The sequence below is a fragment of the Lycium ferocissimum genome, chromosome 7 (genome assembly GCF_029784015.1).
Source record: "Lycium ferocissimum isolate CSIRO_LF1 chromosome 7, AGI_CSIRO_Lferr_CH_V1, whole genome shotgun sequence".
In the NCBI taxonomy this organism is placed as follows: Eukaryota; Viridiplantae; Streptophyta; class Magnoliopsida; order Solanales; family Solanaceae; genus Lycium; species Lycium ferocissimum.
Window position 1 is genome coordinate 56,829,292 of NC_081348.1, and position 20,234 is coordinate 56,849,525.

A 20,234-nucleotide genomic window follows, 5' to 3' on the forward strand; every position below is an offset into this window, starting at 1 on the left:
TAATATGCCACTTTCGTCATATGATATACGACAGAAATACTAGAAGGGGTCATGGCGCGACAAAAGTTCATCAACTTTTTTTCGTAGATAATAAGAGTGATTTTTGTTAGATTTTTAAATCATTATTACTGGTAATTGGCCTTTGGTCTTTTCGTTCAATCGTTGCTAACTTTTTTTTTTATTATTTTTTCATTTTCTTTAGTTGGTGCTTGATACCTACTTTGGGCCGACTAATTCGATTTCACATCGAAATTTTTTAATTTGGGAGTGGGAAGTTATAAATGCTCCTTACAAAAAATAAATTAATTCTTAAGACTAGCACATGAAACCTCTAATTAAAATTGAAGATTTCGTTTACCACCTCATACAACCTTTGATGCAATTATTGCCACCTTTAGATTTCGATTTTCCTCAGGTTTACTTCTAAAGTCTGTGAAGCAAATATCTAATCTCAATTAAAATACTACTAGTGTGTAATTAGTTTAATAGTACAAAAAGATTAAACACAAATAATAAAGTTCTAAATAATTTAATTTTTTCCAAATGTCACCTAAAAGCCACTAGCTGGCTGTCACATCTCTAACCATATAATTTTATATCGTTAAGAGTATTTCATTTGCTCAAATATAAAAATACAAAATAATAGTTATTGATTTGGCTGTTCGTGGATTAGTTAGTATTTGCTCATTCATTCTTTATTAGGTGGGCTCTTTATAATAATAAACTAAAGCGAAGTGTATTATAAAGTACTAGTAAAATGCGACACTTTTCTTTTTGTTTTTCCTTCTTTTTGTTCTAATATCACTTTTCAATTTATTATGACTTTCTGATTTAATAAAGTATAAAAATATGAAGAAAAATTGCGTGTTTGAATCTATTTTAAGCATTAGTGTTTAGAGCAATATATGTTAGCTTTTCTTGTAAAAACCTAGGTTGGATTATTTTTCTTTCCAACAAAAAATAAGACTTGCTTTTTAAATATATCTTTTAGTCTAAACATGAACATTTTTTTTCCTCTTTAAATTTTTTAAATTGGTTTTCCTTTCAAATTTTAAGGTGGAGTGGACTTGCGACGATGAAGGACATGGTGGAACAGGAATTCTACACCTAAGTAATTAACATAAAAATAGGACATTTCAAACCTTTATGAAACAAGAGGCAAATCAAAGAGCTAGCTTGTTTATTTTGAGATCTTTAAATTTGTAAGATTATAATAAAATATATTTACTTTATTATATTAAGCAAGTGCTAACATACCGCAATTAATATGTTATAGTAAAGCAACCATTTCAAAACATACCTGATGAAAATTAGAGGTTATATTTTGAAGAAAAAAAAAATTGAGGTCGATAAGCTTTTAGTTTGTGCTTGTTTTCTACTTTACCGGCATTTACGATCATGTAAGGTGAAATTTGAACCATTAAGCTGCAACTTCAATCAAAACAAATTATTATTAGGTGGATTTATAAGTTAAGAAAATCATTTGGGGCCTGTTTGGAAAGCCACCTGGTAATTGGAATTGGTGAAATTACTAAGGTAGTAATTACATAGTAGTGTAATTACAACGACCTGTTTGTTTGTCATAACGTAATTACAGTGTAACTAGTAAACTTACCCGCGCTTCGAGCGGTCGTATAAAACTTTGTTGACTTTACGAAATATTAAATACTAAAAAAAATGTTATCAGTTCAAACAAAAAGGAAACAACAACAACCTCACAAAGGAAGTTCTACTAAAATTTCTAGGAAAACTACCATCTATTCTTAAATGAAAACGAAAACATTTGCGACAACATACATGAACACAAGGTTTAAAGAGTATTAGAAGTTACGATAATCTGTAGTTGGAATTGAAATTGTGCAACCTTCTATAGACCAAGCTGATAAAACTGTGAAATAATATGTAAATAAATTATGAACCTGTTATGACTTTAACTTTAACAATATGCATTCTTTCTTGAACAGATAGCAATATTATGGATATCTCATTTGATGTCAATATTTGGTTAATTTTTTCTAGTCCTCAGATGCCCCGATTTCAATAGGAAAATTGCAATTTATATTTGTGACATACTCCATTAAGAAATAATAACTACAACATATAGTTTCAAGAATAATGAAAACAATTCTGATTCATTCTCAACACAAACCTTAGTGTAGGAGATTTTGAGGGATTTCGGGGGAAATAGATGTGAGTTTTGGATTTTTTAAATATGATTTAAATAAAGATAATGAGGGAAAATGACGAAAAGAATATAACTTTTTAAAACATAAGTACTTGAACAACCAAGTGAGAAATTTGAAAAAATTGGAGTAGACTTTAAACTTTACACTATAAATAAAAGAAAAAGTTGGAAAAAATAAGAGTACTTATCCATGCGATCCTCATTCCTTAGTAACATTGTGAAATACTGCTCCACGCGAAATTAAGGGTCCGGACATGAATCGATTTACCTTGTTGGTAAATTTGAAATCCTTTGAACGAAGTTACATGGTTTAACCAAAATAGATGACAAATTCACCGTGCTTTGAATTATTGGAGCTTTATAAGTTCAACAACTTTATTTCTATTTCTTGAATTTTGCTCCTTTTTTTAGGCATTTCACTGTGAAATAAGAAATTGTATTTTCTAAGTATCAAAAATCTAAGTAAATAAAAGAAATAGTGGGCTCTTCTTAAACGGTGAGGTCTTCTCACAATAGATTCAATAAAGAAATTAAACCAAACCATTAAAATACTAAAAAGATTAAATATAGAATAAAAATAGGAAACAAAAGAAAGAAACATACATAGATGGTGTAACTAAAATCTTCAATTTCTAACACCCACCACTTGGCTCTAATGGCTAGGTCTAAAAAATAAGTTCATACATAGAAAGAAACACAAATAGATGGTGTAACTAAAATCTCTAATTTCTAACACCCACGACTTGAGTCTAATCCCATCTCTATGTTAGCTTCGTCTAAAAGATAAAAAAAGTAAGTTCATACCTCTATATATAAAATTTTCTTGTTGATGTAGGATTTTTTCAGAATGCATAGAAAATACATGGGAAAAAAAATGAATACATAAGGCATATGAAATAAGAAATACATAAAGAAAAGGCAGAAAATATAGGACGAATAGACTTAAATCTAGTCCTGTTAAAAAAAAAATGCTACAGGCAAAATGATAAATGTTTTCTTTGGGCTGAGGAAAATGTCCACCACTTTGTTCTGCATCTACATTCTACAATCAGTGTCATCTTGCTTGCTTCATGCTTTGGCAGAAAGAAAACTCCAAAATAAATCCATGTCCCCCCAAGACATGTTTCATATCTCACGTAAATGGGGAAGATGCAATTTGTTGAGAGCAAAAAGATAAAAGAAAAATGCAATTTATAACACGTTAATAATTAGGGGTTATGGCTTTGAAAAGCCATAACCCCTCAATAAAGAGGTGAGTTACATATGTGTTTTTTTTTTTTTTTTTTTTTTAAAAAGATAAATGAAAAGATGAAATAGAAAAAGTGTTCCGGGGGCGGGGGGGGGGGGGGGGGGGGTGCAGTCGAAGAGTATCATTAAACAATGGCTATAGAGAAAGAGGTCAAAGTGTATTTAACATAATTAAAAGGTGTAATTAATAGAATTAATTGAGTAACTTTTTTGTGTCTTTTTTTAATTTAAGGTGAGGGAAAAAATGTCAAAAAATGAGAAAAAAGATAAATAGAATCCTTGGCCATAGAGAGGTGCCACATCACTTTTCTATTGCCTAGCTTTATATGATATATAGATTATAAGCGTGTTGTTTGGTTGCACAAGTGTAATTACACAGTTAGTTTAATTTAAAAATAAAATGTAATTATAAAAAATTTAAAATTAATATTTAAAAAATATTTGCCTTTATAAATGATATTAAATTATTTATTTAATAATACATTGTTTCTTGAAAATATATCAATTAATAGTCATATATTTGTAACTAATATTGTAAAAAATAATTGATATATATTTTTCAAATTAATAATATTTAATTTTAATTAATTATAAAACTTAAAAGAAGACTTTTTTTTGTGAGAACGTCATGGAGTGGATGTTTGACAAAAAATAATATTTATAAATATAATGCCATGACATTATTCAAATGTTTTGACACAAAAAATTCATCAAATGTAAATGAAAAATAAACAACATGCAATGTGCTTAAAATTGAAAATATAACCTAAATTCAAAATCCAAAAGAAAAAGTTTAACATAATACTCTTATGTCAAATTCCAACATTACATAAGTAAGTTTCAACGCAACTTAAGTAAATAATTCAAAACAAAAGGGAAAATATAAGTTCATAACCTCATTCACAACGAAATTCTACTTTTAATAACATCACTCGTTATATGTCAAGTTTGTTAATGACTTATTCTTTCCAATATTAAGAGGTGTAGTTTAAAAAATTAGAATAATAACACGGTTATGCTAAATGAATAAAATTAAAAAAATGAAAAAATATGAGCAATTACATGGAACCACAAGAAGCAAAGGTTGGGAATGAGAAGAAACGAAATGAAAAATAAATAATATAAAAAGAAATACATTTTAAAAAATAAAAATAATTAAAAAGTAAAAATAAAAAATAAAAAATAAAAGGAAATTAAAATAAACAAAAAAGAAATAAACTAAAAAGTAACCCTATAATTACAGGGTGTAATTACACCCAATTCCCCTTGAGAATTGGAGAGTGTAATTACACCCTCTCAATTACACCCAATTCCCACCTAACTGTTTAATTACTTGGTCAAACAAACAAAGCAAATCAATAATTACACTCAATTTCAATTACCTGGGTGGCTGTCCAAACAGGCCCTTGGTTTCTTGAAAGTTGAAACATTTTCTAGATGTTCTCACTAGTTAAGGATGTATACGGTGAAAACCGGGTTTAAGGTCTCAACCCGACGGCCGAAGGTTCGGAACAATAATGAGGAGAAACAGGTCAGTATGGGTTCGACTGGTCGAATAGGAACGTTTCGGAATTGGTCATTCGGACGCAACAGGATCCGAAGAGTTATGCTTCAGTTGATAAGAGTCCGACAAGTCTGGCCCGTTGCAGATTTGTCTCCGCACGTCACGTCACACAGCTACTGAACCCGAGATTTGGGGAATCATTATCCCCATGAGTGATTTAGTTACCATGTATAATACAAACACCTGTATTATAAATAGGGAGGTAAACCCTCATAAGTGATCATGTCTTTTTTTCCTTCTAAATACTTATACGAAAACCCCTAGTTCTTAAGCTCTGTAAACATCAAAGGCAATACAGTTCTATTCAAATTGGTTCGGGTTTGAAGTTCTTAAACCCCGTTCCAAACCAACCGTTGTGCCGTTCTTCAAATCCACTGAGGCTATTGTTGTTATTCCTTTACTTAATTAACAAATCAAACCGCATATCCTTTAAACCACATACAAATTGAATTGTTACCTTTTTAAGGGGTAAACAAAGGATATTTTCATTTAGAAGATATTTTCTTAGTCTTTCTATTTCAAAATTTAAAAAAGAAAACGAAAAGCAAATGGATTAAGGGTGTGTTTGGTATGAAGGAAAACTAGATACGGACAAGGAGTGGGCTCACCAATAAGTCTGGAAAGCAGCATCTTCTCCTACTCCGTATGTGTGTCACAAAGCTGCTCTTCTTTGTTACCTAACATACCATAAAAAAAAAACAATAGTATACCTGAGTACTGTACTCAGTGAGTGTCTCCGGGACAATAGTTAATAACAAAATATATAAGTGATAAGCGTAACTCCCCCTGCCCACCATCCAAATCTCATCTCTTAGTATTCATCTAAATTATATACAAATAGTTTTTGAAATATTGTTTGATTAGGTATGAAACATAAGAAAATAAATAAAAAATCACTTATTTTTTATAAAAAATAGGGAAAAGGGTCAAAAATGCCCCTCTACTTTGGAAAAAGGGAAAAATATCTTTCGAACTTATTTTGGGTCAAAAACACCCCTCCCATCATTAAAGTTTTCAAATATACCCCTGTCTTGAAGGAAATTATCCCCAAAATAACCCGAAATCATTTTTTAAACTCGCTCCATCATTTAAACACGACCCAACTAAATAATAACCCAGAAGATCCCCTTATTCCCCCAATATGTAGGTTTGAAGTTTGAGGGAATTGGGAGAATAAGGGATCTTATGGGTTATTATTTAGTTGAGTCGGGCTTAAATGATGGAACGGTTTAAAAAATAATTTCGGGTTATTTTGGGGATAATTTCCGTCAAAACAGAGGTATATTTGAAAACTTTAAGAGAGATTATTTTGGCCAAAATAAATTGGGAGATATTTTTTTAGACCTTTTTCCAAAGTAGAGGGGTATTTTTGACCCTTTCCCCTAAAAAATATTTACCATAGAACCGAACACACCTTAGATGTCCTATCACTATCAGTATGACTTTCTCAGAAATGTAAGTCGTGCGATGTAAGCACGAGCACAAAAAAAAAAGAATCCCCACAATTTATTACACAAAAAACGTCAAAAAGGAAACAAAGTGTTGACTGATGAGTCCCTGTTCAAGTTAGTTGAGTTCTTGATATTCAATTACCATGGAGTTGCTAACCCCTTCTCCTCCAAATTTCCCTTCTATGGCCACTTTCAGACGTGGGTTTTACAGAACTAGCCAAATTATGATCACTCCCCAATCAACTGAAATTGTTGAAGAAGAACAACAAGAAGGGTCTCAAAAAGTATATGTAGCAGTTGGGAAATCTTTTGATAGAGCTGTTGCTTCACTTCAATGGGCTTTTAAGACATTTGGGAACTCAGAGATTTGCATTCTTCATGTTCTTGAACCTTCTCGTTATATACCTACTTTGTGTAAGTAAATTTATCATCTTTTTGCTAAATTGTCGTTCCTATAAATTGATGAAGTTTTGGTCTTTAGGGTGCAGTTGGTAAGGTGGAAAATGTTATTCCCTTGGTTTCAATTTGTTTGTCTTCGTTTGACTGGACACGGAGTTTAAGAAAGCAAAGAAGACTTTTGAATCTTGTTATCTTAAATTAAAGATATGTATAATGTACCAAAATGTTGTTTGAAATTAAACATACTATATAAGATGTTGAAATTAAAGAGTTGCCAAATTAGGAAATAAGCATTTTATTTTTTGAAACTGACTAGACATGCCATATGTTGAAACGAAAGGGTTGCCAAATTAGGAAAGAGGCATTCTTTTTTAAACAGACTAAAAAGGAGAGTAAGACAAATAAATTGAAATAGAGGGATTTTATATTTTCGATGGAGAATGTTGTTCCTTGAAAGATTGTTTTGTGGATCATTTCTAGTGTTTCTAGGTTATAAAAGTAGATGATATATGATGATTATAAATTCAGCTTCTTTTTACTAAGATGTTGTTCAATAGATTTGATGAAGTTTTGGTCTTTAAAGAATCGCTCCCTTTTTCTTATATAAATTTATCATCTTTAGCTAAAATGTTGTTCCTATAAATTGATAAAGTTTTAGTCTTTAGGGTGCCTTTGTTGGTTTGGAGTAAAATATTTATGTTCTCTATGGGGAATTTTGTTCCTTAAAAGATCATTTTTTGGATCATTTCTAGTGTTTCTTGTGTATAAATGTAGATGATATATCATGATCATAAATTCAGTTCAGTAAATTGATGAAGTTTTGGTGTTTAAGGAATGTTTGATTACATTGAGTTGTGAAACTCTTTGTTCTAGGAGGAAAATAAAATCTATCATAAAGGAATGAGCAAAATGTTGTTCCTATAAATTCATAAAGTTTTGGTCTTTAGGGTGCCTTTGTTGGTTTGGAGTAAAATGTTTATGTTTTCTGTGTAAAACGTTGTTCCTTAAAAGACCATCTTATGGATCATTTCACTACAAAAAAGCTGGAATTAGCTACAAACTTTGTCGCTAAATTGTTTGTAACTAACAGAATTTTTTGCCTATCCGTCGCTAAATAGGATTAGCAACGGATTTTGCTGTTTAGCTACGGAATTTGTCGGTCACTAATTCCTTTTTATGTAGTGTTTCTAGGGTATAGATGTAGATGATTTCATGATTATAAATTTTCAGCTTGTTTTACTAAAATGTTGTTCAATAAATTGATGAAGTTTTGGTCTTTGAGGAATGTTTGATCATCTTGAGTTGTGAAACTCTTTGTTATAGGGAAAAAAAATTCTACCAAAAAGAATGAGCAAAATTTCCTTTTATAGGTATCCTAGTTTAAGTCAATATCACTTGCTTCAGTCATAAATATCCTTTTACCAAATATTAGCCTTGTACAATTACCATACGTCTTCTATTTTGGTAACCCTAATAATAGCAAATGATCCGGGAAATGTTTTCTCGCAGTATGATAAACATTTTCTACAAACCAAGTGCCCCCTTTTAAAACATTTTCTTGCCATACTAAACACATTTAGACTAGAAAACTTTAGAGGAACTGATTTATTCTTTCAATAACCTACACTTACGTGTGCGTACTTGTGATATTTATGCAGTGGGAAGATTGCCAGCTATTCAAGCTAATGCAGAAGTGGTATCTGCATTTCGAAATGTGGAGAGAGAAGGGGCTAGGAAACTTCTATCTCGTTGTTTGAGCGTATGCTGCAAATCAAAGGTAACGTTTGTCCTAGGTTATAGTAAATTCATTTGGCGGAGTATATTGAAAAAAAACAAAAGAAGACCATACTAGTAACTGCATGACCGTTTTACTCTATAATGGCAGAGCTGTTGATGCTCTAATGTCCTGATCAAAGAGAATTATGATGTTGAATAGTCATTTGTACGTTATGTATTCGTCTTTCACCATTTTCTTCCTCTCATCGTTTAGAATCATTTCTGTCTTAGGTCGTGCATTTTTACTGTGATTAACTAATTTGCTTTAGAAGCGTAGCCTATTCTCACTAAGATCATTTGCTACTCTGAAACATTAGAGCTGTTATCTTAGTGAGCTTACTTATTTTGGCGGGAGTGTTTGAATTGAAATCTTTAAATACGTCTGAGTACGATGAGCTAGGTGGCACCATTTCCTTTTATGATTCTTATGTGGTATTAATGATCGTTGAGGTCGCTTAAGAACTTCAAATCTTAAATGGTAAAAATTTCTTTTCCTTTATCATTAAAAGCTGCTAGAGTCTTTTTTTTTTTTTTTTTTTTTTTACGTTTTGCTTCAAAATGAATTATGAGCCAGATGTTCAACAACTCATTTTGGTTCAGAAACTTTGGGATGGGTTTATTTCGAGGCTCGGACTGAGGTCTGGTTGTGTATTTGGTGGGATTTTTGTTGAGAATAAAATGGTTGTCAATTTGCTCAAATGGGGCCATAATCAGATATTTGACTTTTAACTAGTTTTCTTAATGCGACATTAGAGTCTTTTCTACTAGCATTTACTCAAGTAATGCTTTTCATTAATTTACCGAGCAATGTCGAGAATAAGCAAAAGCTTAAAAAGGCATTCCATAGAGGATACTTTCCATGCTTTACACCTGAAATTCTGCCTCTTATGGTACCAATAAATGAATACATCTTTGAGAGCTTCGATTTACGGTATCTCTTATTACCCTTTCTACCCTTCCCTTCCCCTTTTCACCACAATTCCTTCTCCCTCCTAACTTTTACCGTCCCTTTAGTAAGTGTAGAAACTTAAGCACCATTGTAAATCTCCACCATATTCCGTCGATCGCAACTGTATCACGTGTTTATCCTGAATGCTCTATTGCAGTTCTTGTCGTTTGCTGGTTTGTACAAAAGAGAGGTCAATGTTGAAGGCTATATGGATTTTTTCTCCTCTTTTTCCGTTTTTTTCGTTCTGAAGAACACGTGTGGAATATTCAAATTGAATACACTGAATGTGGACATGAGAATAAACAGATTTACAGGTGATAAAATATTGGCCAATCTAGAGAAATTAAGATAGAGAAAGTTATTCTCCTTTGCCATTTTTACTGTAACCGTTCTCAAAAAATATGTTTTTCTTCTGGTGATAGAAAAAGTTATTCTTCTTTGCCATTTTTACTGTAACCGTTCTATAAAAAAAGTTTTCCTGATGATCGGAGTTATACCTTATATCTGGAACAGAGAATGTGGTGAGGAAAAGAAGAGTGATTTCTAACAAATTTATTCTCTTTTTCTAGATATCAAAGAAAACCCAGTGGAAGCGAAAGCTTCAGTAAAAAGTGATGTGGTTGTGAAGAAATTCCTGTTCAAAAGAAAAAAAAAGGTGAGGATGTGAGATAAGTTGACGAAGAAGTTTTTGGGGCTCCAGGTTCCTGACTCTCCATCTCAAGCACCTTGTGTCTGAATGTTTCTGTCTGTCCAGATCACTCCCCTCTTCTCTAAGTATTCTTCATTTGCTGTCTCTCTACCCTCCGATCCCCTAAAAATCTACTCGTTTTATCCGCATCTGCCCTTCGCGCCTCTTTATTCGGGTAATAGGGCAACACTCAAGCTATCAATGAGTTGAAAAGAGTCAACTCTCCATAACCATTGATTTATTCCATGTCACAACAAGTTATACTTATATTTTTTTATTTATTTTTTGATGGTGGTATCTTGGACCATGCTTGTGAGCACATCGATTATTCCATCGAGTACCTGCCATCTCCTACCAACATAGGTATCGGGTAACTCTGCCCACCAAGGTTTGGGTAGATGGGAAGAAATCACCTAGTGTTTTCTTGCCTCCGCTGGGACTTGATAGCTTGAATGGGTTTGAACCCCCAAACATGTTCTTTTCTTCTCTCCTTTTTCTGCTTTTTAATATGTTCTTCACAATTCCCTTCCTCACTACAACTTAACCAATGTTTGAATTACAACTTTTTTTAGTCTCTGGTTTGATGGTCTGTGGCTAGATTTGACATTCTATTGCTACTGTAAAAATCCCGCTTTTCCTTTCAAAAGTAATGATGCATATTTAATGTCATTGATTGAGTATTTACCTTGTATCATGCTACCTATGCCGTCACTTACAGAAGACGTGGCCGTCACTTACAGAAGACGTGGTAATCTTTTCAGGTTAAAGCAAGTGTTGTCATAGTTGAAGCAGATCAAGTCCTAAAAGGAATTCTAGATTTTGTCAACAAAAATAACATCAGAAAGCTTATAATTGGGGCTATACCAGAGTAGGTCTTCAACTTCTAATAATTTAGTTTACTTTCAAGTGCGAGTAAACTGTTTGAATTGTTGTAGATTATGATTGCACTTGTGAATCCTGGATTATGTTATGTGATTCAATATTTTGACTATTTTTGAGGAGCTTTATCTTTTTGGAAAGAATTCTGGACGCTATAAAATACCTCAAAGTAAAATGTCCAAATTGCTATTTTGATCTCCTGGAATCTCCAGTTCTGTAAAGTGAGGTTGCTTGAGTTGTAAAAGTATTCCACTAACCTAGAGGTTGGGTGTTTGTGTCACTGAGAGAGCACAATTGGAAAGAGCCATTGTTGACTCCTAAACAGGATATTTTTTTGGGGAAGGGGATCGGGTTTACCATATCAACCGAAAAAAAAAAAAAAAAAAAAAAAAAAAAAAAAAAAAGGAGAAAAAAGGAATCTCCAGTTTTGGAAGTATTTTGATTGCTTGGTTCATGTGTTGTAGCAACTTGATCATTTTTCCTGCCCGACCTAATTAGCAAAAGAAAATTAAGTCTTTTTTTTTCAATAAGGTAGTGCCCAGCTATGTTGCTCAGACTCTTCAAAATTTGCACACGATGTGTGTCGAATCCTCCAAAGTAGTGCATTTTTGGAGGATCCGACATGAGTGTGACAGTATTTTTGGATAGTCCGAGCAACATAAGTGCCTGGCCCAGTTTGTGTGAATTTCAACTAATCCACTGGTACTTGTACCTCCCACCAGCTCAAGTATCAAGTAACTCTTTCCATCAAAATTTGATGGATGGGAACCAATCGCCTAATGCAGCAGTATTGCTAGCCGAAAGCACTAGTAGGCTAGTCAAAATTTTCACTATTGAACTGAGAACAGAGGTCAAATTAAAAGGTGTAGAAATCTGTAGAGGTTGTATTTGCCTGCAGAACTGAGAATTTCATAATATAACCTATATCCTTTAATTGCTTTACTTGTTTTACAACGATGACAACAATAACAATGCCTCCACAGCAAACTAGAAGTGTGGGTTATATGAATCCTCTATCCATCTGCTATATTTGGGACCATTTCATAATAATTTTGTGTTTTGGACAAATCAGTAGTTCTCTTAGCCTAGAGGTTCTTTAAAATCTCTCTCTTATTTTTACACTAACATACAAATATGAAAAGATTCTTAACCCTGGACCTAATGTAAGGATATCAACATGACAGAGCCTTAATCCCGGGTAGTGGGTATGTCTATATGGATATTTTCTTTCACCTTTTGTTTTCTTGCTTCACCTGTATTTACTGGAACAGTATCTTTGCATCTTTCTGAATTTTCATCAAATAGAACTTGTCCCTTGTACTCAAGTTTACCAGTTATATACAGTTGTGCGAAGGTTAAGAAAAGCTCCAGGAAAGCAAGTTATGCTGCCACAAATTTCCCTTCATTCTGTGAAATATTCTTTGTCTACAAAGGAAGATTAATCTGGAGTAGACAACCTCCTGAATGCTCAAGCTTCATTGAACCTATCTCTCCTAATACTCGAGTAACGGCAGTTGATGTATGCGGTTTAAGATCTCGGTCTCTAAATTCTTGCAAGAACGAGGGTATCCTCTCCCCAGAACGTGCTCGGTCAAGCTTGTCTAGGGACCTGTTGTCATCTGGAATTAAAAGTTTAATTCTTGAAGACAAGATTTCTGATTTACAGTTCAACAACATTTCTTCTACCAGCAGAAGCAATCTGATTAGTGTTCCTAGTTTATCTATGTCAACAAGCTCTACTCTTGATACCAGTTGTGCTACTTCTGCTGAACAAATGGTGTCTGCTGATGTGGAGATGGAAAGTTTATACAAACGGTTGGAAGAAGTCCGCAAAGAATTTGAATCATCAAAGAAAGAAGCTTATGCAGAGAGGCTTAAGCGCAAAAAACTGGAAGCTGAAGCTGAGGAAGCCATCAGAAAGGTAAACCTCTAGTTTCTCTGTTCCAATCGTGGAGGTATTATTCTTATGGCTCTGGAGATCATTCCATACTTCAATTTTTGATTAATAACTATATTGATGCGTGGACACTGATAAAATTTGGCTACCGCTGGATATCACAGACATGCTACCTAGAGAGGCTTATGAAGCTAAATTACACTTATGGCCTGTTTTGCCAAAGCTTCTCCAAGGCTAAAAGTGGGTCCCCCCCCGCCAAAAAGAAAGTGTTTTATTTTCAAAGTTGAGGTGTTTGACCATGCTTTTAGGAGAAGAAAAAGTGTATTTGAGTAGAAGCAGAAGCTGTTTTTGAGAAGCTGAAAAAGCAGCTTCTCCTAAGAGCACTTTTGAGAAAATATACTTAGAAGCACTTCTTAAAAGTTTGACCAAACACTGAATGTTGTTCAAAAGTACTTTTCAAATTGATTTAGCCAAACACAATTTGCTTTTCGCCAAAAGTACTTTTTTGAAAGAAAAAAAAAAAGGGGCTGTTCAAAATAAGCTAATTTTAGAAGCTTGGCCAAACAAGCTTTATTAGCTTTTCTCATATTATGGCTTCACATTCAAAAATGGACCAAGGCCATCATGTCTAACCAGTAGAGCCGCTATGGGCTTACCCGAGCTAAAAGTTTTAAAGTTGAATTCTGTCCATTACGGCAGCACTTCAGAACTACTATAATCTTTGTGTCAGAGTAGCCATCCCTAGCGCCAGTATGTATTCTTAAATTGAGCAGAAAGTCATGCAGCATATCCAATATATACTGCGACAACTACCAGTATAAGAGGAATGTTACGTAGATAGTAACGTCATTTCTCATTTTTGCAATATCTATAATGGACTGAAAACACTAGTTGGTGAACTATTACTTCTGTACAACTGAAGTTTCCTTCTTCTGTTTTTGGATAAGTACTGAAGCTTCCTTCTTAGGCTCCGAAATTTAGAAATTTTGCTTTGTTGTAGGTAGAAGCCTTTGAATCTGCTCATGCGCATGAAGTTGAACTGAGGAAGGAAGCTGAGGTTGCTCTGGAAACTACATTGCTGGAACAAGAAAATCTCTTGAAGGAGAAAAAAGAGAAAACTTATGAGCTGCGCAAGGCCATGAGAAATATAGCCCTCCTCGATAGTCGCGTACAGCACAACAATCAGCGATCTGAAGAAATTGGTCGAGAATTGACGTTGATTCATTCCTCCATAGCAACTCTCCAGCAGGAGAAGCAGAAACTTCAGCAGCAAACCACTGAAGCCATGCACTGGATTAATTCGTGGAAGAATCGTGGAAAAGATGGAGGACTAAGTGCAAATGACTTGATTGGAGGACTAAGTGCAAATGACTTGACTGAGTGCTCTGTATCACTTGAGTTGGTTGAATTTTCACTCTCCGATTTGCAGACAGCAACGTGCGACTTTTCTGAGAGCTTCAGGATTGGTCAGGGAGGATATGCTGATGTGTTTAAAGGAGAACTCTCGGATAAAACCGTTGCCATTAAGCAGTTGCATCCACATAATATGCTACGGCAGTCACAGTTTTTTGAACAGGTCAACATCTCCCTTAGATTCACATGCATGGGTTGCAAATTGCATTTGTTTCTTACTTCATAGTTCCCTTTCAGCATATAAACAATTGGTCTAAAATGTCTAGCATGTGATTTTCCTTAATATCATCCAACTCAAGTGCATATACCCTTGTGCTCAGTTGGTCTTTCATCATAAGCTAAAACCCAGTCTCTTAGTTTTCTCTACCAGCAATTGCTTTGATTTATGTGCTTGATCGTATGATTAAGTTTTCACTTGCAGGTGGAAATTCTAGCTAAGCTACATCATCCTCATCTGGTCACATTACTTGGTGTATGTCCAGAAGCTTGGTGCCTTGTTTATGAATATTTTCCTGGCCTGAGCCTCCGAGACCGCCTGTTTTACAAAAACAACATTAGTCCCATGAATTGGAAGATGCGAGCACAAATTATTGCTGAAATTGCAAGTGCGCTTCTGTTTTTGCACTCTTCCTACCCTGAAAAGATTGTACATGGGGATCTGAGGCCTGAGAATGTGCTCCTTGATTCCACCGGCAGCTGCAAAATATGTGATGTCGGGATATCTAGGCTGATTCCTAAACAAGCCCTACGATGCCCAAGTTTCGATCGTCTTAGTGAACCAAAGGGTCTCTTTTCCTACACTGATCCTGAATTTCATGTCACTGGAACTCTGACACCTAAATCGGACATTTACGCACTTGGACTTATTATCCTTCAAATGCTCACTGGAAAAACTGTAGCAGGACTAGTGAGTGAAGTACGCAGGGCAGTCTCATGTGCACAATTAGAGTCTCTTTTGGATTCATCTGCTGGAGAATGGTCTACATTTGTGTCAAGGAGGTTAGCACAACTGGCTTTGCAATGCTGTGAAGTAAACAGTAGAGATAGGCCTGAGCTGGCACTGGCCCTTGTAATGGAGCTACAGAACTTGAATAAGTTGGAAGAGCAATCAGTGCCCTCCTTTTTCTTATGTCCAATTCGCCAGGTAAGTTATGCTCTGCGCACTAGCAATCATTTGAAATTTTGTGGTCCTCTAGGACGCAGGATAGGAAGACATAAAGATATGTTGTTTTAGTTTTTTATTTTAGGGGATAATCATTTATGTGTAGACTTAAAAGGAATTGAACTGGGGCAAACTGGTAGTGCTCCTATCGTGCATCTTAAAGGTCCAAGATACAGCAGCCGGTCCTATTCTCTCTTCTCTCAATCAGCCTACGACCTCCCAAACAGAACAAAGACAAAAATAAAAACATAATCGGAACGTAAAACATATGTAATGGCTGCAAGTGTAAGGGAGTGAACTGTTCCACTTGCATGGCATCATAGGCCTGTCGGTGTTATAATTTAGGAAAATTACCTAATGTAACTGATTATGCTTCATAATTACACGCTTTATAGCGGTACTTCTAAGTAATTATAAAACATGGCTATACTTTACATTTTATAGCAGATATACATTGATACACGTATCCCTAACTTGTAGGTACAATTCTTGTATGCACGCGTATATGCATAATGTATAGACGCTATCAGTGTGTATAAAATGTATCAGCGTATATATATTGATACTTTATGTGCGCGCATACAGTGTATATGCTGCGTTTTGAAAGAAAAATACTGCCATGTCTTTTAAGAAAATGCCACTATTTTTTGCCAAAAAAGGCACTAATCTCGCTACTTATGAAATTTTCCCTATAATTATGTCCGAATTTGATCACTAGTTAACTTAAAGGTGATCCATCTGGTGTGCTACGTTTGTAGTTTTTAGATATTGATTCACTCCAATTTGCTGTTAGAAACAGTTTCTCTGGGTTTCAAACTTGCTGCTCAATGCTCACATCATTGTGAATTTATTTTCAGGACATAATGCATGACCCTCAGGTCGCTGCAGACGGGTTCACATATGAAGGAGAGGCCATTCAAGGATGGCTGGGAAGTGGTCATGATACTTCTCCGATGACTAATTTGAAGCTAAGCCATTTGGATCTAACTCCCAACCATGCTCTACGACTTGCTATCCGAGATTGGGTCTGCAACTTATAAATCCTCAGATAGCAGTAACGTAGAATTTTGTAAATCGATATGTATGTATTCTAGGAGCCTAGGATGCACAGGTAAGCTTAGAACTAGCCTTGCAAATACATGGAAAATAACTGCGTATCATAGGATCTCTTATACAACAAAATGGAAAGACATTGTGTTGATAACAGTCTAAGAGAACATTGAAATTGTCTCAGGGACAATGTAATAGTTATAAAAATATAGACTGTTTTTATGTACTCTTATACCTTAGCATAGTTATTTCATTTTCCATTTCCGTTCAGATGCTAAATGTTGCTGAAGGTAGAAGCAACAAGAATGCAATTGGTGGAAGGGGCTATTGGGGTTAATACTCCTGCAAGTCCAAAATAAGTGAATTTTTGGGGTGTGCGACACCCCTTAAGAAAGTTAATTAATCATATTAATCAAAGAGTCATTTGCAACATAACACTTTTGCTTTCTCCAAACTTTTCTTAAAAGTAGAAATCGACAGCGTTGGGATTTGAAAACCCATTAGAGAGAAGAGTGACTTTGGAAAAATAATTAACCTCTTTGGGTTTTGAAAAAATTATTTATTTTGGACCAACAAAAAAGTGCTAGAAATTCATTTATTTTGGACTGAAGGGAGTAAATAATTCTCTAGCTGAGGTAGCTAAACGGTTGATTTTGCAGTTGAAAGGTAAATCCAGATGGAAAAAACCCACTTGGCCATTATTAGGTAAGAGGATGTAATGTCAATATAAAACAACCCCTTTCCTTCTCATTTTTCTTTTTTAATTTTAGTCACATCAGGTGTAGCAGTATAAATACAATAGGACTAGTAAGGTGTGGGTAGGACGGTTGAGATCTCTCCACTCTTAACCAGAAGTGCAGGGCTCGAACACTTCTTGGTTAAACCGTTAAACGGAAAAAGCAATATATTAGGAAATATCAGCATCAGTAGTAGTTATTCCATGAACTTGAAATAGCAGTACAGTTGCAAATCTGCTTCGCTTTACCCTGTAGGTTACAACAGAAGCTCAAAACAGCTAGTAGTGGTATAAGCCTATAAGGGAACAACCAATTAGTTGTTCTTAGCTCTAATACACCAATCTCCGGGAAAACAATACAACTGCTCCTGAGAGATAGATGAACGCATAAAACAACTATTCAACATACATACACTCCAGAGAGATTAAAACCGGAGCGTCCTATTTACATGCTTGAAGGACTTGATCTCCAGAAGAAAGTAGGGAGACTGATGTTAATCGGTCGGTTTCACTGAAAGGATGATCCTCTTCTGACAAACATCCCATTCTTGGTTCTGCTTCCAAAAGTGCTTTTGATTCTCCTTTGAAGTTCCACTTATGCATTTCCTCAGTTGGAGCCATGTTTTCTTTGAAACTAATACAAGAAATCCCAGAAACTAAGTACTCATCATCCACTTTCTCACTAACTTGCACTTCACTATTGAAACTTGAGTTTTCATCATCCTCATTTCCATGATCATTAAACTGAGAATTAGACCTTCCATAAGGTTTAATTGTTGATTCCTCTAAAATTCCTTCACCTGAACTAGTTCTAATGTTGAAGCTCCCAAAACCTTCGATACCTCTTGATATTTTCCTGGCTTTGTTTCTCTCTTCTTTGAGTAGTTGTCCACTTTCTAGCAGCTTCAATATCCTCTCTGATTTCTTCCTAACATTTAGTCCCCAGTTGAATCTGCACAGTCATTCAAAGTACCTTAACCTCTAAAATAAAAATGGATGATTTCATGCATGGACATTCATCTTTTAGTTTATCGCGAAAAAGTTGTAGAACTAACTTTTATGACGGAAAATAACTCAACTACACCAAAAAATGCTAAATCCGGGCTAGAAGAAAAAAGTAAGCTAGCACATGTATAGAAGTGTCATGTAAATATATATACTACCAGCAACTCACTTTACATAATATGTGTACACGGCACCACTTAAATAAGAAACTCATTTTCCGACCCAACATAATACCCAATGTCTTTCGCCATGTGGCACATCATGAACTTTTTATTTATCTTAAAGTGGGTCAGAAAATGGATAATTGTTTTTCTTAAATGATGCCACGTGGATATTATGTAAGGTGAGTTACTGAAGTAGCAACCTTTGTGTTTTTGGGAGCAGATTTAGCATTTTTTTTTCCGACTTTTTCTTTATTTTCTGTGATATATACATGGTAGAGTTATTTTTCCATTCTAAAAATTTGTAGTTTGATGACTTTTCTACAATAAACTAATAGCTGGATGACCATAAATTCAACTTCTAAGATTTACCCTTTCTCATCAATGAGTTGAAAGCTTTCCATTTCCCTGATAACATCTTTATCACTTTGGAATTCCTCTGCAACACTTTCAGGTCCATGAGTCAACAAGTGTTCCAGCACCATCACAGCTTTATATGACACCCTCCAATTCTTTCTATCAAATCTTGACAATCTAAATCATAAAACCAATAAAAAATATCAACCCTGAAAATATTATTCAAGAAAGTTCAATTTTAAAAAAAATATTAAAATATACATACTTTTTGTGGAGGATCCCAACAATTCTCCAGTAATCATCAACTTCAAAAGCTGCCTTGGAAATCATTTTTAGTGTTCTTGTGTCTGGTGCACCTGGATTTCCATTTGTAGCTTCTTCTGTCAATCTTCAAACAACATCATCATCAGCTTAGGAATAATTTCACGTATGATCACTAACTTTAATCCGGTAAAGTCACAAAAACAATGTTTTGTCACGTCAAAGTAATTGAAAAGTTATAAAGAAATAATTACCTATCAAAAGTATTCTATTTCCAGAAAAAAATAATAACCTAATATAACAGTAACGTTACGAAACTATTATAATAAACTATGTGTGAATAACTCAAAAGATACAAATGATGGGAAAGTCAAAATTCATAATCATCCTACAAACACTTAAAAAAAAGTGGAATTAATATTAACTTTGTCGCTGGTCTGTTGCTAATCCGTCGCTAAACAGGATTGCTAAACAGGATTAAGGACGGATTTTTCTATATAGCTATAAAATTTGTCCGTCGCTAATTCCAATGAGCGAAAGAAGAGATCTTACATCTGAGTTGGTGTAACATCAGTCAAGGCCAATCTGGCTGTGTTGATCTTCTCCTTAAGGAAGAAAGAAGCTTGTTTCTTGAATTCATGGAGAAATGGTTGAGCCATAATATTGCTACTGTTTTCCCTGCCGCTTTTAATTGTTGACATATTCTTGTTGGTTACAAGAAAAAATAAATGAAGGATTTTGGACTTTTTGGTAAGGAGTAGAAGAGGATAGTAACCCAAATGATGCAACTAACAGCAGACACCTACTCCATTAATAATTTTTTTAATATTAGTGTTATGTAGGTACCTCTCTAATTAGGTGTGTCAAATAGGGGGTCAGACTGAATTTTGATGGATTAAAATAAGCTGAGAAAGTTACTTGGGTGAAATGAGTTGGGCTAAGAAGCGGATCATAACCCAACCTGTCCTTTTCTTATTAAGTTTTAACTTTTTTATTTGTTCTTTTATAATTTATTAAGTACCTCATAACTTTTCCCTTTATTATGGCTATATA

At 34.3% G+C, this 20,234-nt stretch overlaps 2 protein-coding genes across 2 annotated transcripts; one reads left to right on the forward strand and one right to left on the reverse strand.

Moving 5' to 3' along the window:
* The first annotated feature begins 6,462 nt into the window (after positions 1-6,462).
* On the forward strand, positions 6,463-16,891 carry LOC132065737 (U-box domain-containing protein 33-like). Its single transcript, XM_059459261.1, has 7 exons — positions 6,463-6,862; positions 8,506-8,624; positions 11,022-11,128; positions 12,484-13,060; positions 14,037-14,612; positions 14,871-15,593; positions 16,469-16,891. Exons 1-7 carry the CDS (start codon positions 6,592-6,594, stop codon positions 16,649-16,651), a joined length of 2,556 nt encoding a protein of 851 aa, XP_059315244.1. The 5' UTR covers positions 6,463-6,591; the 3' UTR covers positions 16,652-16,891.
* Positions 16,892-17,566: 675 nt separating this feature from the next.
* LOC132065738 (epsin-3) lies at positions 17,567-19,979 on the reverse strand. Its single transcript, XM_059459262.1, has 4 exons — positions 19,734-19,979; positions 19,186-19,308; positions 18,936-19,097; positions 17,567-18,349 (listed from the first exon to the last, which is right to left on the reverse strand). Exons 1-4 carry the CDS (start codon positions 19,880-19,882, stop codon positions 17,839-17,841), a joined length of 945 nt encoding a protein of 314 aa, XP_059315245.1. The 5' UTR covers positions 19,883-19,979; the 3' UTR covers positions 17,567-17,838.
* Between the last annotated feature and the right edge of the window lie 255 nt (positions 19,980-20,234).